Source organism: Charadrius vociferus, unplaced genomic scaffold, assembly GCF_000708025.1.
Source record: "Charadrius vociferus isolate BGI_N301 unplaced genomic scaffold, ASM70802v2 scaffold147, whole genome shotgun sequence".
NCBI classification, from domain to species: domain Eukaryota; kingdom Metazoa; phylum Chordata; class Aves; order Charadriiformes; family Charadriidae; genus Charadrius; species Charadrius vociferus.
The window spans coordinates 773820-789249 of record NW_009649570.1 but is presented as its reverse complement, the minus strand read 5'-3'; the positions used below and the strand labels follow the sequence as shown (position 1 = coordinate 789249).

At 36.3% G+C, this 15430-nt stretch overlaps 1 protein-coding gene across 2 annotated transcripts in view; it reads right to left on the bottom strand.

Annotated features, from left to right (window-relative positions):
- The window catches only part of GULP1 (GULP, engulfment adaptor PTB domain containing 1), a 72102-nt gene that overhangs the window by 24984 nt on the left and 31688 nt on the right, over positions 1-15430 (bottom strand). For both annotated transcript variants that reach the window (XM_009890127.1, XM_009890126.1), the window contains exons 3-6: positions 10647-10745; positions 7784-7921; positions 5170-5286; positions 4764-4856 (exon numbers count right to left, since the gene is read on the bottom strand). In XM_009890127.1, coding sequence (XP_009888429.1) covers positions 4764-4856; positions 5170-5286; positions 7784-7921; positions 10647-10745 — 447 coding nt within the window. The remainder of the gene's footprint in view (positions 1-4763; positions 4857-5169; positions 5287-7783; positions 7922-10646; positions 10746-15430) is intronic.

The following is a 15430-nucleotide window of genomic DNA, read 5'->3' as shown; positions in this document are numbered from 1 at the left end:
GGCAAATGTTGAGAAAGTACAAACAGTGTGCAAAGAACCAAATAGAAAAAAGGAAGCACATGATAAGAAAATCCAAGGTACTATTTAAGCATGAACGGAAGCAACTTTATGGCCATCTGTAGTTGGCTTGTGAAACCGAACATTTCTTTACAAATTACTGTGATGTCAGCTAATGGCACATATACTTTATAGCTAATATGATAAAAGTATAAGGGCTTAAACTTTCCATTGATTGTTTAACAATCCCTCCCTAGACCTCAGCATACAGAATAACAGCAAACTGGACTGGCAGATAAGGAGCGATAGCCGTATCAAATTAATTAAATAAAAATTAATCAAATTAGTTATTATGTCTAAAAAAGCTTCAGAAAGCTCTAGCGTGGCACTGGCATCTCTTTATAACTCAATAACAAATATGAAAGCTGTGAAAAAACCTAAACTTTGTAGTTTTATAAATCTGCTTTGAATCATGTGCATGCTTGTGTTATGTTCATAGCATATAACATGAAGAATATCTGCAGGGAAGCAAATTTTGGCCCATCTAACCAAAAATGCTTAGGAAGTGACTCAGATGAGGTATTATTCCCCATGCTGGATATTCTGCTTCATTTATGTAAGCTATTTAATTTCATTATTTAACAAAATACTATCAGCTGATTTGAAAAGGTTACTCTGACAAAATGATCATGATATAACTGCTATTTTTCTTTGCTAATTTTGAAGAAATAGAGCAGCAGTAGTACAGATATTTTTAACATGGTACTTGCAAGTTTTAAGTTTAAACTCAGCAAAAAAAAATCAAATCTCTAATAACAAAAAATTAAGTGTTAATTTTTGTCACAGAAATTATGTACAAATAGAGGAAACATTCTTTACACTGTTTCTGCTTTTTTCTAACAGGAGTTGAAACTTTGCAAATTCATGCTTGAAATGATGGCTGATTCGAATTAAAAGCATATGAAAGTAATTGCAAACTATAACGAGCAACCAATTGTTGCCGAATTCTTTGTAATTTCCTTCTTTTGTACATATTTGTTGCTCACATAGTAGAAGAGCAGATACGTATCATCAAATCATACCCACTGCTATTCCAGGCACTCAAACTATCTTAAAAATATGTATTCTTCCTCTTCCCTGCACTGAAATGTCACTTCACAACCTCACTACTCCATTCCTTCATTTATTTTCAACCTAACTGTTGCACCTACATGAACTTATGCTAATTAAGAGCTTTGATTTACAATGTACACAACCTAGATTAAAACAGGCCTACTTAAATGATGTCTCTTGGTAAAATACAAAAGTTGATAGTGTCTGGTGGATACAGTTATACTCATAGATTTGAGAAAGACATTTTCCTGAAAATGTCTCCTTTTTATCGTTGGCTGCACAACTGATCAAAGCATCACATAAGCAGAAAGTAGCTGAATCCAAACTCCTGCTTGAAACAGGACCCAACTAGCTGAAGCTGCTGAGGACCACGTCCAGGGAAGTTTTTGCTGTCTCCAAGAGTACAGATACTTCCAACCTCTCTAGGCAACCTGCTCCAATATTTATTCCAATCATTTACCTAAGGCTATTTTGTGGCAGAATCAATTTAGATATTAAACAGGCTGTTAGATGGCAGTTAGATGCAGATGACTGCAATTCAAATCACGAGGAAACTCAGAAATTTGTACAGGAAATGTTTGTATGGGTTTTTTTAAAGATTAAGGAGTAAATAAAGCAATGAAATTATATGTGAAAAATAATAGCTAGTAGTGATTTATTAAAATGAATTAGTATTTTAATACCAATAGTTATCAATAATTATTATATCATTTTGTTGTGGCATAAGTTGTATTTAAGCAATATGCATATTCATTGTACCAATAGTAATTAACTATAAAACATCATCTAGGGAGAGAATACAAACGGCTGGCAGATTCACAAATTTAGATCCTAACTCATTAATAAGGAATTGGACACCACTGTCTTAAAGGACAAAATAAATATAAACACGCGCTACACATCCTACGGGAAATATTTTGGCCATTGCTGATACTTTAAAGTTTTTTGCTAAATGCAATTACCAAGTTCTTCACTAATTTAAATAAAAGAGAAATGCATCTGTCACAAGAGACTTAAGAGCCTATTTAGTTGAATTCAAAGATACACTTAGTTATTATAGTCATATGTAAAAACAAACTAGCTTCCATCCTAATTATGGAAAATAAAAGATTAAGGAATTGACTAAATTGATTTTAAATCAAGCAATAAAGTTTATTACCTTTCACTGAATGCTTCATAAGTGAGAACACATCCATAATTTACAATTTTCACTGTGGGAGTTATGCTGTATTTATAATTTATGGAGCTCTCTCCTCTAAATAGATTTCAGTAAAATGAAATGACAGTTCCTCATGGCAACAACCATCTAATCAATATCAAGGGAGTGTATAGATACTTCTAAAAAATTGTCATTATCATATTTGAGAAGTCATGACGGTCTGGTGAGGTTCCTGCCAACTGGAAAAGGGGAAACATAACCCCTATTTTCAAAATTGGGAAATAAGGAAGACCCGCGGAACTACAGGCCAGTCAGTCTCACCTCTGTGCCTGGTAAGATCATGGAACAGATCCTCCTGGAAACTCTGCTGAGGCACATGGAAAACAGGGAGGTGATTGGTGACAGCCAGCATGGATTCACCAAGGGCAAGTCATGCCTGACAAATTTGGTGGCCTTCTATGAAGGGGTTACAGCGGCAATGGACAAGGGAAGATCAACGGATGTCATCTACCTGGACTTGTGCAAAGCGTTTGACACTGTCCCACACGATATCCTGGTTTCTAAATTGAAGAGACATGGATTTGACAAATGGACCACTCAGTGGATTAAGAACTGGCTGGACAACTGCACTCAAAGAGTTGCAGTCAACGGCTCGATGTCCAAGTGGAGAGAATTGACGAGTGCCATTCCTCAGGGGATGGGACTGGGACCCATGCTGTTCAACATCTTTGTCGGTGACATGGACAGTGGGGTGGAGTGCACCCTCAGCCAGTTTGCTGATGATACCAAGCTGTTTCGTGAGGTAGACAAGCTGGAGGGGAGGAATGCCATCCAGAGGGACCTGGACAGGCTGGAGAGGTGGGCCCAAACCAACCTCATGCAGTTCAACAAGGCCAAGTGCAAGGTCCTACATCTGGATTGGGGCAATCCCAATACAGGCGGGGCAGGGAATGGATCAAGAGCAGCCCTGAGGAGAAGGACCTGGGCGTGCTGATTGATGAGAAGCTCAACATGAGCCAGCAATGTGTGATCGCAGCCCAGAAGACCAACCATATCCTGGGCTGTATCAGAAGTGTGGCCAGCAGGTCAAGGGAGGTGATTCTGTCCCTCTACTCCACTCTTGTGAGACCCCACCTGGAGTACTGCATCCAGCTCTGGCGTTCCCAACATAAGAAGTACATGGACCTGCTGGAGCGTGTCCAGAGGAGGGCCACGAGGATGATCAGAGAGCTGGAGCACCACTCCTATGAGGAGAGGCTGAGAGAGTTGGGGCTGTTCAGCCTGGAGAAGGCTCCGGGGAGATCTTATTGCGGCCTTCCCGTACCTAAAGGGGGCCTACAGGAGAGCTGGGGAAGGACTTTTTACAAGGGCATGTAGTGACAGGACGAGGGGGAATGGCTTCAAACTGGAAGAGGGCAGGTTTAGATTAAACATTAGGAAGAAATTTTTCACTTTGAGGGTAGTAAGGCACTGGAACAGGTTGCCCGGAGAAGTTGCTGAGGCCCCATCCTGGAGGTGTTTAAGGCTAGGCTGGATGCGGCCTTGGGCAACCTGGTCTAGTGGGAGCTGTCCCTGCTTAAGGCAAGGGGGTTGGAACTCGATGATTTTCAAGGTCCCTTCCAACCTAAACCATTCTATGATTCTAAACATATTTTTACATTGCCCAAATTTCTAAACCTCCATTTAAAGTGAAATGGTGCACAACGAGGGCAGGAACAAGGCAGCCCAAAATGCACAGCTTAGAAGCAGCTCATCTTTTTCTAAGATTTTGCTATATATACATTAATAATTTTTATTTATTTCCACAGTTACCGAATGCTATATAGATAGAATACACTTGTACGAAGAGGGGAGTCATTAGGATCAGTCTGCAATGCAACCTGCATTTTAGGAGGTCCTGCCTAGATACAAGTAACTGTCAGTTACTCATTTAAAAATACTTTCGTCGTGATCACCTATAGGAACTGCAGAAAGCATTAGAAATTTCCAATGATAAAGAACCCGCACTTGCTCCTTTTTAACCTACCCACCCAATGTTAGTTCCTGAGACCTAATGACTCCTTTGAGACAGGCAGAATTTTTTAAAAGTAATTTAGAAAAATGTCAGTTGTAAGTGACAGTATACTTGTGACAGAAAGTTCCCAGAAAAATCCAAAGCATCGTCCCTGAATCAGATTCCTTTAAGTGCAGAACTGTTTTTCATCTTTAGGTAGCATGCTTAGATATTTACTGGAATGAGCATTTACTGTCTTTAGGCATCAACAAATAGTTATGACAAGGTAATTAAAGAACCACAATTTGAGAGACTGCAGTTTGCACTTTTGTTGTCTTGTCACAATCTTACTGTTACTTCAATACTGCATTTCAACAGATGTTATATGATCACTGCATGTTAATCACAATCACTGGAAACAGCATGGATGCTAATAATTATAACACAATGATTATAAATTTAGAGTAACTTCAGATATAAGAGTTGTGTTCATGTACTTACTGGAGATGCATGTACTTGTGTTATTCTTAACTGGTTTTCCAAATCTTGAACTTTATTTTTCAGTTCTGTGTTTTCAGTTTCTAATTCTTGAATCTACAAAGCAAGGGGTTATTGCAACAGCTATCGGGATATTCATTCATTTCATTACAAAAAATAATTAAACTTAAATCTCCATATCTTCCATATTTCAACCTTGCTTTTCTCTTTAATGACTTTTACAAAGATGGCAAGACTTAAAATACTGTTTCAGTTATCAGGTCTTTTTTCAGTTTTATTTTTTCAGTATCTGTTGCAATTCTTAGAAATCTGAGAATAATGCTGGAAATTATAGTGTCATAGAAAGCAGATAACACAAATACAGTAGCATGTTCCTTCATCTCTTTAAAAAACATAGTTCAAAACTTACTCTTTTCTGTAAACCTGCAATTTGTTTCCTTGTTTCAACGTCTTTTCCTCCAGATTCCAGAAATTTCCTGTAAGCTAAGTCAAATGCTTGACCAATTGTTAAAGTTATCTCTTCTGCCTTTACATAAAACATAAGACTGAAATTAGTATATTAAGAATAACTTATATAATCCCATTCATTTCAGATGATCACAAAATACTTTACACCACGTATTATATTCAAAGGGTTTGCTTCATCTGTCATGAAGTCAGCACTACAAAGGAGAATCACAAACACTGTTCAGCAAAATACCTTGACAGAAAATGCTATGAAAGCAACTCAAAAATACTTCAGATAAAGAAAGGAGATTAAACAGGCAGAATACAATTAATCAATTTTTAATATAAATTATGCCTCTATTTTTTGTAAATACCGATAGCATGCTGCAGTATGTCTTTTTCTGATGATTTCTGAAGCAAAAACAGGCTTTTCAATCATTAAGTAAATTGTTTTAGTCTTAATGGATTAATGTTTTCATGTTAATGGATGTTTTGAAATTGCTTTTAAATTTGGATTTCAAAACTTATGTTTACAAGTCCTATAAAACCTTAATCGGCATACTGTAGATAAATGTATTTATGTGTGCAAGTATTTCCGATTACAAAAATCCAATTTGCATTTGTATATGCAAAATATAATAATTTAGTAGTTCTGTGCTGATTTGCGTCCTGTTATGATACAGTCGGTGCAGAAAAACTACTTTAAAATTAACAGGGATAAAAAAAAGCATACAAGAAGTTGATTGAGCCCACCAAGGTTTCAGAAAAAAATACTGACTTACAAGAGGCACCAACAGAAGGTGAACATATGGATACGACATTTGCCTTAGAACTTTAATAGAGAAAGTAAACACAGTAAGTAATAACTTTGTCATTTTTTAAACAATTTGGCAGGGGAACAAAGGAAAAATAAGAAAAAAACCATTAATCTGTCTAAAGCTAAACTAGAATTTTCTTTTCTCTATTGAAACGAAAACCTGAAATTGGTTGTTTCTCATGAAAGGAGAGCATTCTGCTCAATGCCGAGAACATTTTTCCTTCACTACCTGTACGAACAAGAATGGCGGGATGCACAAAAATGGTACAGAACGTGATGCTCCCAGCCTTGCATCCATCAATGCAACAGTACAGTCATTCAGTAGAAGTGTGTGAAGACCTGAGCTCTAGACAAATGGGGAATTACCCCCTCTACCTTTTCACTGGGGGAGAAAAACCATTTGGCCACCGTTATTAAAAAAAAAAAAACAAAACCAAAAACAAACACAAGAACTTATTTTAACCAAATTAGACTGAATTAGACCAAAAAAGCTGAACTAGGACTGCTTTAGAGACTAACCGCTTAAAAGAAATGTGTAATGGACACTGGGAGTATACAGTCCTGTTTTCTTGGAAGGATGAGTATTAGCTGAAATGAAAAGTACCAACCAAGGTGGGATCCTTTGAAATCTGTGAGTACTAATAAACAAAGAATGAAATAGAGGAAAAAAGTACAATAAGTGAAACATCAGGTTAGAGAGAAGAAGAAACAGTGCATTGATCTGGAATAAAAATGGTACTAGTGCGCAGAGGTTGCAAAGGCAATTTAAAATCATAGGACTGTGTGAAAAAGAGGCGCAGGATAGAAATTTGAAGAGAAACGAACAGAAATGCATAGCAATTCTGAATAATATCTTCTGAAGGCACTGGAACAATTCCGGTGAACAACAAAATAATCAGAAACACTGTGAAGTAACACATAATGCTACATAATTGCATATAAATAGAAGTGAATATGCATCTTTAAAAAAAACCCCTGTTTCCTTAGTATTTCCTTTGTATGATAGCTCAGCTACTTCAGAATAAAGCAAAAAGAGAGACTCCAGATTACAAAAAACTTAAACATCCGTTTTTAGTGTTGATTCTGGAGTTTTTATTTGTTAATTACTTTCTGCCAGGGTAAGCACATGACTCTGTTGCAGCTAGACACCATTTTCTTAATTTCCTGTACTAGCATATTATTTTTTTCTGCTATTGCACATTTTTGAACAGTTGCTCTGTTCTATCTTAGACACAAGAGAGTATCAGTGGTTGGTGCAATGAATTCTCTGGTAGCGCATCATGGCATTAATAAACTTGAGATGTGGTCATGGGGTGGGCAGACAAGGAGGAACCTTGCTGTAAAAAAAAAGAAAAATTAAAAAAAAAATATATCCGAGGCAGACACATCAGCAGAAGAGCCTGCGAGGCTCAGCCACAGGGTTGCAACAATCTCTGCAAAACAGCTGCACAAACATTTCAAGTTTGGTGGGATACAGTCTGTTCTCTGTGGGTATTGCAGATGCCTGGCCTAGGATATCGAGCTGGGTAGTAAGAAGAATTGTCCCAGAAAACCACCTTAGATCAATGAAGAAAAAGAATCTCCTTTAAATTAATGCATCTAAGTTACAAGGCACTGCATTGGCATGAAAGATTATATCAAAGTGACCCCAATTAGCAGTCAGGGTATTTGCCTTTATTAATCATTCCTGTTTTATTTCAAAGCGGACCAATCAAAGTCTGTAACAGTCACTCAAATTTAAAGCATTTTGCATACTTACACACTTTTCACTGTCAAATACATAGCACAGATGCTTATTTGATTCTGAGTCTTTGCATATGAAAGTAAATATTCTCTTGTCAGTTTTATCATCAGCACAAAATGATATCCTATGGAGCTGACAGTTGTGCTGGACTTCCTGCAAATAAAAAGAAAGACTATTTTCAAGAAACTACTATACTGGCTTAGGATAAAGACACACAAAGTAAATCTCTGGATTTCCTCATGTGCAAAAGATCAGGCAAGCTGCAGTAACATTTCTGAGTGTCTCTCATTGTACATGAGAGCACCCAAAAATGGACAAAGTAAAACAGAAGTTTGCAAACTCATCTCCTAAATAATGTTCCCATTTTTACTGAATGCACGCAGGAAGTTTTTATTTGGATAGCATTTCTCTGGAAGGGTTTATTTGGACAGTAATTTCTGTTCTAGAAAACTGGGTTTACTGTTGCTTTGTGTCCCTATGCAATTTATTTAGGGACTGATTATGTAAAATACTCTCTTCTTTTTCCAGGTGCACACCATCTTCAGATTTCATCATCTCCCAGGGTATTTTTAAAACGGGTTTACTGAAATAAGTCCTTACCTTTCTATCTTAAATATAGAAAACAGAAATAAAATGACCTTGTTACCCAAATACAGGGGCACAGAGAAATAAATTAGACATCTACACAATTGCTTACTTAAGGTGCAATATAAACAGCTTTTAAACATTATTATTTGTACATTTTAGATATTATCATTCACTTTCCATTAAAATGCATGCTACTGCTATTTAAAAAGTTGCAGTGGCAATGCTCTTCAGCTGAGAGAGCTTGACAAGACTGAAATAAACTATTTCAACTATTTTTTATTGTTTTTCTTCAACAAGTCTCTTCTTGGTATTTTATTTTGTTTGGCTTATTACATGGGAAAGCAGTATTTGCTTTAAAGGAAAATATGCAGTTTAGATGTGAACCATTATCTATTAAAAAAAATAAAATTTGTGCAGCACTGGGGTTCCCAGATTGCTATAAGCTCATAAACAAGGGCATGCCCTCTCTGCACACAACCATTTATCAAAAAAATCCACCCAAAATGTACCATATGGGCAATCTTTTCCCCTTGCCCCAACTGGGTTCCTTTTCTCAATCTTGACAGCCATTATTCTGTGTATTCTATTTCTCCCATGTCTCACATTTAATCTCTTTCTGTTGTAGCTCTTTAATAGTTACATATAATAACACATGCTTGTTCTGGCTCTTTTAAGTTTACAGATCCATGTAACTACTTTATATCATTTAAGGACAGAACCACTTTTCTATAATCCTTTTTTGAGTGCCAAGTATAGAATCTAGTCCTGATATGTGAGCAGGCCTCCTGCTCCTCCCACAATTAATAGTCATCACATGAATGTAAACCAATATTCCTCTGTAACAATACTGATTTGTTTCAAAAACACACAGAAAAAAAATATTGTAATCAGTGATGATAACACAGAATTTAAGTAATTTCCTAAAGCATCTATAAATTTTGCAAAACGAAGCAAAACTTGATTCAAATTTACACGTAACTTTAAGAAACGAAGCGGGGCAGATAAAAAGACTACTCACAGTTGATTACCATTGGAGTTGTAATAACATTGCTAAGAGATTAAAATGTTCCTATTCCCCCAGGAACGTCTGTCCCACAGCTTTTTGTTATTATCTGCAGGAAGAGTCAGGAAGACTAACATATTTCAGCATTTAAAATCGTTATTTTAAAACAGTTTTTGCCAGGATATGAGGTTTAGTACCCCCTTCTGCACTATGGCATAAGGAAGATGCAAAAACTGCAATTAAAGTTGACATGGATACTTCTTGCACTCTCTGCTTATGAATTGTTGAACTGTGGTTGTATCAAGAGTTTGAAGTGCAAATGGGCTGCAATTAGATATAGTCTTGACCTAAAGCTACCTTTTCTTTAAAGGCAGCATCACTGTCTGAATGGTAGCAATTACTCCCGAATTAAGAAGGAGTAACAAACAGTTCATTCAAATCCAACATTCAACATCTGTATAAAAGATTTAAGAGCACTCAGATGTTAAGAATTGCTGACTATTGAATAAATACTTTTTAGCTTGATTGTATTTATCTCATTATTCTTCTTTGAAGTCTGCGAGAAGGATGCTTTGCTTACTATATAACCCCTTCCAAAATACCAAAGCAAACAAAGGAACAGAAAACCCATCCACGGGATGATTCACTGAACTTAACTGCCGAAAATGAAGGAATTGTCAAGCTGTACCAGATGTAAAGTCTACAGCAGTGCTTATGGCCTGCTACATGAAGTTTACAGAGAAATGGTAACACACTTGAGAAACTTAAGCGTTGTAGGAAGGGGGGGAACACAATAAAAAAAGCATTTAAAAACAAGAAAAGGAGGGAAAAAAAAAATGAACAGGTTAAGGAAAGAGAGGTGCAATTCCAAACCAGCAGCATGAAGAAGGAGTCACTGCAAACAAACTGTCTCCTCATTCACCTGCAAACACCTACGTGTGGGCACTGACACAATGGTGATCATTTGGAAAGGTGTGGCACTACCATTTATTTACCCCAGTGTTTTCACCTTCCTCGGAGTTTAAATGTTCAAGTGTGAAAGGATTTAAGAAGTCCTACATTAGCTACAGTCTGTATTTGGAGTATCATGTACCTTCCTGGTAAGATGTCACCCATGTGTTACAACACATGCTAAAATACAAGAAATGGTATTTTAGAAGAATTTTCCATCAACAAAATGGCTTTTATCATAATACCTTTGTAAAATATAAACCAATAAAAACATTAAAAACAGTTTAAAAAATATTTAATTACTACTTCAGCACCATGAACATATAAGTCTCTTACCTTTGTTTTTGGATCTAGAATTTTTACACCATAGATTGAGATTTGTAATTCAACTTTGGGCGTCTTCTGGCCTTCAGATTTCTTGATATGTCTTGCAAACTATAAGATGAAAAATATAACAGCAATCACATTAACAGTACATTTCCTTTGTTTATCTTGTTTTATTACTTCTCATTTCATCTCAACTCCTTGCACCAGAAGCTGTTTCCTTCCTTCTTCAAAAAGCTCTTATGAACAATGCCAACTATTCCCAAAGTCAGTTGAGCACAGTACAGCATTTCTGACTGCACACTATAGAATATCCCTATAATTCAAGAAAAAATATTTTAAAATTACTTAGCTGGTTCTCTTGAAACTTTTATCTCCTGTTTATGCACTTTATTTAAGCTTTTGCATGAGATTTCTAGAACAGTAGAAACATGAACGCTTTCACACAGTTTGTCAACTGGTTGGTTGCTGAGCAGCGAACACCGTTATGTTTGCCATATCCCACTATTTCTGCACTCCCTTCTGTACACATGCACGGAGGGTACTTCCCATGTGTTCCTCTAAGGAAATCAATTCTTTTAAACAGGTGCAGTGTGAAAGTACCACAATTGTCAACACCTAAGAAATACTGGATCTCTTCTATCATCTCAGGATTTACTTCCTACCAGCTCACTAGATGATGGCTAGACAACATTTTATATGACTGGGTCGGGTAATGTGTCCTATTCAATACATCCTCCATCTTTTTATATTTCCTTTTCTAGCTGCTAAATCTGACTTGTCTTTCTCTCATGAACACTGCGTATAAAATAAGCAGAATATTTAAAATTCGCTACTGTATGGCAGCATAAGAAGAGTCATGAATTTGGGTAACTTTCTTCGCAAAGATATGGAATTGCTCTGTAGTTTGCTCCGTTACCAGCCCTTTTCTTCTCAAATCTTTGACAGCGTGGAATGGCATTTTCAAATGCATAAACAAGGACGATGATTCACTGAAGGCCAGAGGAGTTGGAGTCTCTGCTTCACAGCTATATGTTTGAACACATTGTCCTTTAACTTGCTCCCATTCCAGTATAATTGAGCACATAATTCACCATCAGTACAAACACAGGATATAAAAAGTTGGTGAGGACAATGATTTTTAGTTGCATAGAGTCTAGGATGTCAACAAGAGTGCTAACCTACCTTAAGAATGGTTAGGCCTGGAAGACAGAAGCCTGAATTACCTTGTGATTGTGAAGTACTTGGTTGTAGCCACAGATACCTCCTCCTCCAACCCACCCCTAAACCCCCAATCTTAATTAATTATTTAAACGATAGTTGAGGGTTTAGGTTTTTGCTCTGTCCCTATTCCTATGCCTACTAGTACTTGGGAAATCTTTCCATGAACTCAACTGCTTTACACAGCATGACCGCCTCTATCTATTTTATTTCATTTTGCTTGTCTGCAGCTCCATTCATGGGAAATCATTAAAAAGTTTTAAGATCCACCCTAAAAGCACATAATTAACCTGCTTTTCCCTTCCTTCCAATTTTATCCCTCATTTTGCAAGCACACTTATTGAAAATTTTAGTAACTAAATATTAACTTATAATTAATCTCATTAACTTCATACAGTAACATGACCTATCCAGTTTATTACTGATTAATGTATCACGTTAGCTGATAAGTATCACATGCTTCACAAGTTAGTTAAAAAAAACAAACAAAAACCCAAACACCAAAAAAGAAACAGAAAAACCTCACCTAAACCACTCTATGACATTCTCAAAACCGACTCTTCAATCTAAATAGCTATTTTACACTTCAACAACTAGGATTGCTAAATATTGGCTAAATATTTTATGAAGGTTGGTACATGATGACTTACTATTGAAAACCAACTAGTCAAAAGTCAAGCAAATCTAACATAACTTCTAGTTCTGCCTCTCTTCAGTATCATGCATATAGCTCTTGCAATATACACATCCTTTTCCTGCCCTCTTATTCGTCTTCAAACCCATTTCTCACATATTTAGAGTATCCTTTTAATACAGTTTAATGACTATCCCCATCCCTTCATTTCAGTTAAGGTGGGTCATCTCATACGCATCATTTACTTAAAAAAATCATTTTATAGAAAATAAAATTAAAAAAACCCTCATCACTGGTTTACAGGCATTTTGGCCAACAACACTTCTTGACTTTCTATGACAATTTGAATTTGCTACAGGAAAAAAAATATTTTTTCTTTAATAAAAATCATGAATTAAAACCCCCAAAAATCTGGCTTAAATTTTATACTACCAATTTAACCTTATTCTTAAGTCTCTGCTTTAAAAAACAGGAAAATGATAGGCCAATCAATGTTTCATTAGCACAGATGATTTTTCCAAGATGAATATAAAACGTTGACTGCCTTTCAGATCATTTTCATACATTTACTTAGTGCCCCCACTCCGATGACTTTACTTTCTGATTTGTGATTTGATTACATCCTTTTATTGGATAAAACTTTGAAGACATATGTGGTCCCTTTTCATAGTACAATGCGGCTCTGCACTTGGCTTCCTTTGCTACGTGTTAAATAGGAAGAGCACAAAAACCATGGATCACCTGGACAGTTTGGGCATCTCATTTTCCAATGCACTTTACAGTGCACAGAAGCATATCTATGCAATAGATAATTCTGGGGCACACCTCGACTTGCAACAGCCTTGAACTTGAGTGAACCCTGGCTTTTTGGAAATGTCCCTTTACAAACAAGATGCACACAAGTATTTCTGTGTAGTAATGAAGAGAAGGCATAAATAATATTTGATTTTATTGAGTGGAAGCCATAGTGCATGCTGAGAATGATGATGAAATGCTTGGGTTTCCAACTGTAATCATCTCAGAGTCCCAAACAGCTACAATATGAAAACTTTTAAAAATAAGTAGATCTGAATAACTTGCACGAATTTTAGAACAGCTGGCCAAAGCTTGCTCCAAGTAGTCAAGAAGTCTTACAACACTGAGGAAGTTCCAGAAGATAATTCTGTGCCAATACTAAAAAAAGGGTAAACAAAATGACCCTACCATGTCTCCACTCTCAAAAGTCATAAATCAAGTTCAAGAACTAGAGAATTCAAGTGAGATTAAATTAACGATGATCAATATGGATTCTACAAAAAAATGCAGCCTGTCAAAATAGACAAAGCATTTGACAGAGTTTTGCATGCCATTATATTTAGGAGATGAAGCAATACAAAGAAAGTATTAGTTAAGTTAGTTACATTAGTCTCCAGATGCAGTTATAAACAGGAAATTGTCATTGGGAAGATATGCTTCTAATGTATTCCAGCAGGGTTTATTTCTTAAGCATGACATTACTGAACAATGACCAGGAGGAAAATAATTACTGATAAAATTTGCAGGCAGAAAAAATAAGAGGGAAAAATAGGGAGAAAAGTAACTAATGATTTGAAATCTAAAATCATTACAGAGGCAGGCTGCAGATCACAAAGGCTGATGACGGGGCAAGTAACACACAGAATATCTCACCAACCAGAACACCACAGATTGCCTGTATGCAAACAAACCATCTCTGTTGCAATACCAACTATGCAAATCATACATGTGGGAACAAACTTACTTTCTTGGGAGACTACCCTGTGACGATGGAATTAAGAAAGTCTTGATGCCACGGTAGGCTTTCCGATAACTGTGGACCTTCTCATGAAACTACAATTGGGAAGATTAATGCAATCCTTGGATATTTCAAAGAGATCCTTAAGAAGACAACAATGGCTGCACTGCATACTTGTGAGAAACTACTCAAATGTTATGTTCTGAGGTTTTCAATGTGGAAGGATGTTGACAAAATGGAGGAAGATCACAGGATATTTGCAAAAGTTAGTAGAGGACTGGAAACCCACTTTATAAGAAACTCAATCAAATCAAAACCAAGCTAATGGTGAAAGAAAAACACAAACGAATCTCTTCAACGCAGACAGCCAGAAAGACAAACAAGCTTTTTAATCAAAGGTTTACTGGGATACAGTGACTGAAAAGTACATGTAGATAACTTCAGAAAAGTCTGGTGCAGTTACATTCTTAATACTTTTCCTGTGCACTCTCTGTTCTGCATAGTAACAGATAATGTACAGATACTGATCAGTAATTTCTTTCGTATTTGACCTTCTCCAGAATGCCAAGTTCAGCCACCTCCCAAACTTGTGCATGGTTTGAAAAGCAGATCCTAACACCTAGTCAGGTATCAGACAATTTGCCTTTTTTTTTTTTTTTTTTTTTACTCAGTCCTTCTACCTAAAGAGGACCCTGAGGAACCTCTGGACAGGAGGGATTTACAAACATTATATTCTCCTTTCAGCACACATTTGAAACAAAGTAATATTTGTAGTTCTCACAGTAACAAGATTATTTAAGAGGGTAAAAATCTGTAGCCTCCCATTGGCATCAAAATGGACAATGATATAAAATTATAATGAATCACAGCATGGCTTGGGGAGAGATACGATGGGCCAAATTCTTAAGCTGTTAGTTTATACATATATTGTTCTCAGGCAAGACACCCAGATTTGGCCCAATAATAATATGAGCAGCTCAGTGGGATGGGCTAGCTTTTATTTAACTGCTTTGGAATTAACATCATCTTGAATCTTCTAGGGAAAGCAACAGCTACAAATAAATATTTTCTATGGTTTAATTTAGCTTTAAAAATAAAAAAAGAAAAAACTTCCATATATCTTGTGTTTTATTACAGTAGCAGGGAAAACTGCATAGTTTGAGACTCTAATTAAAATTACATTTGAAA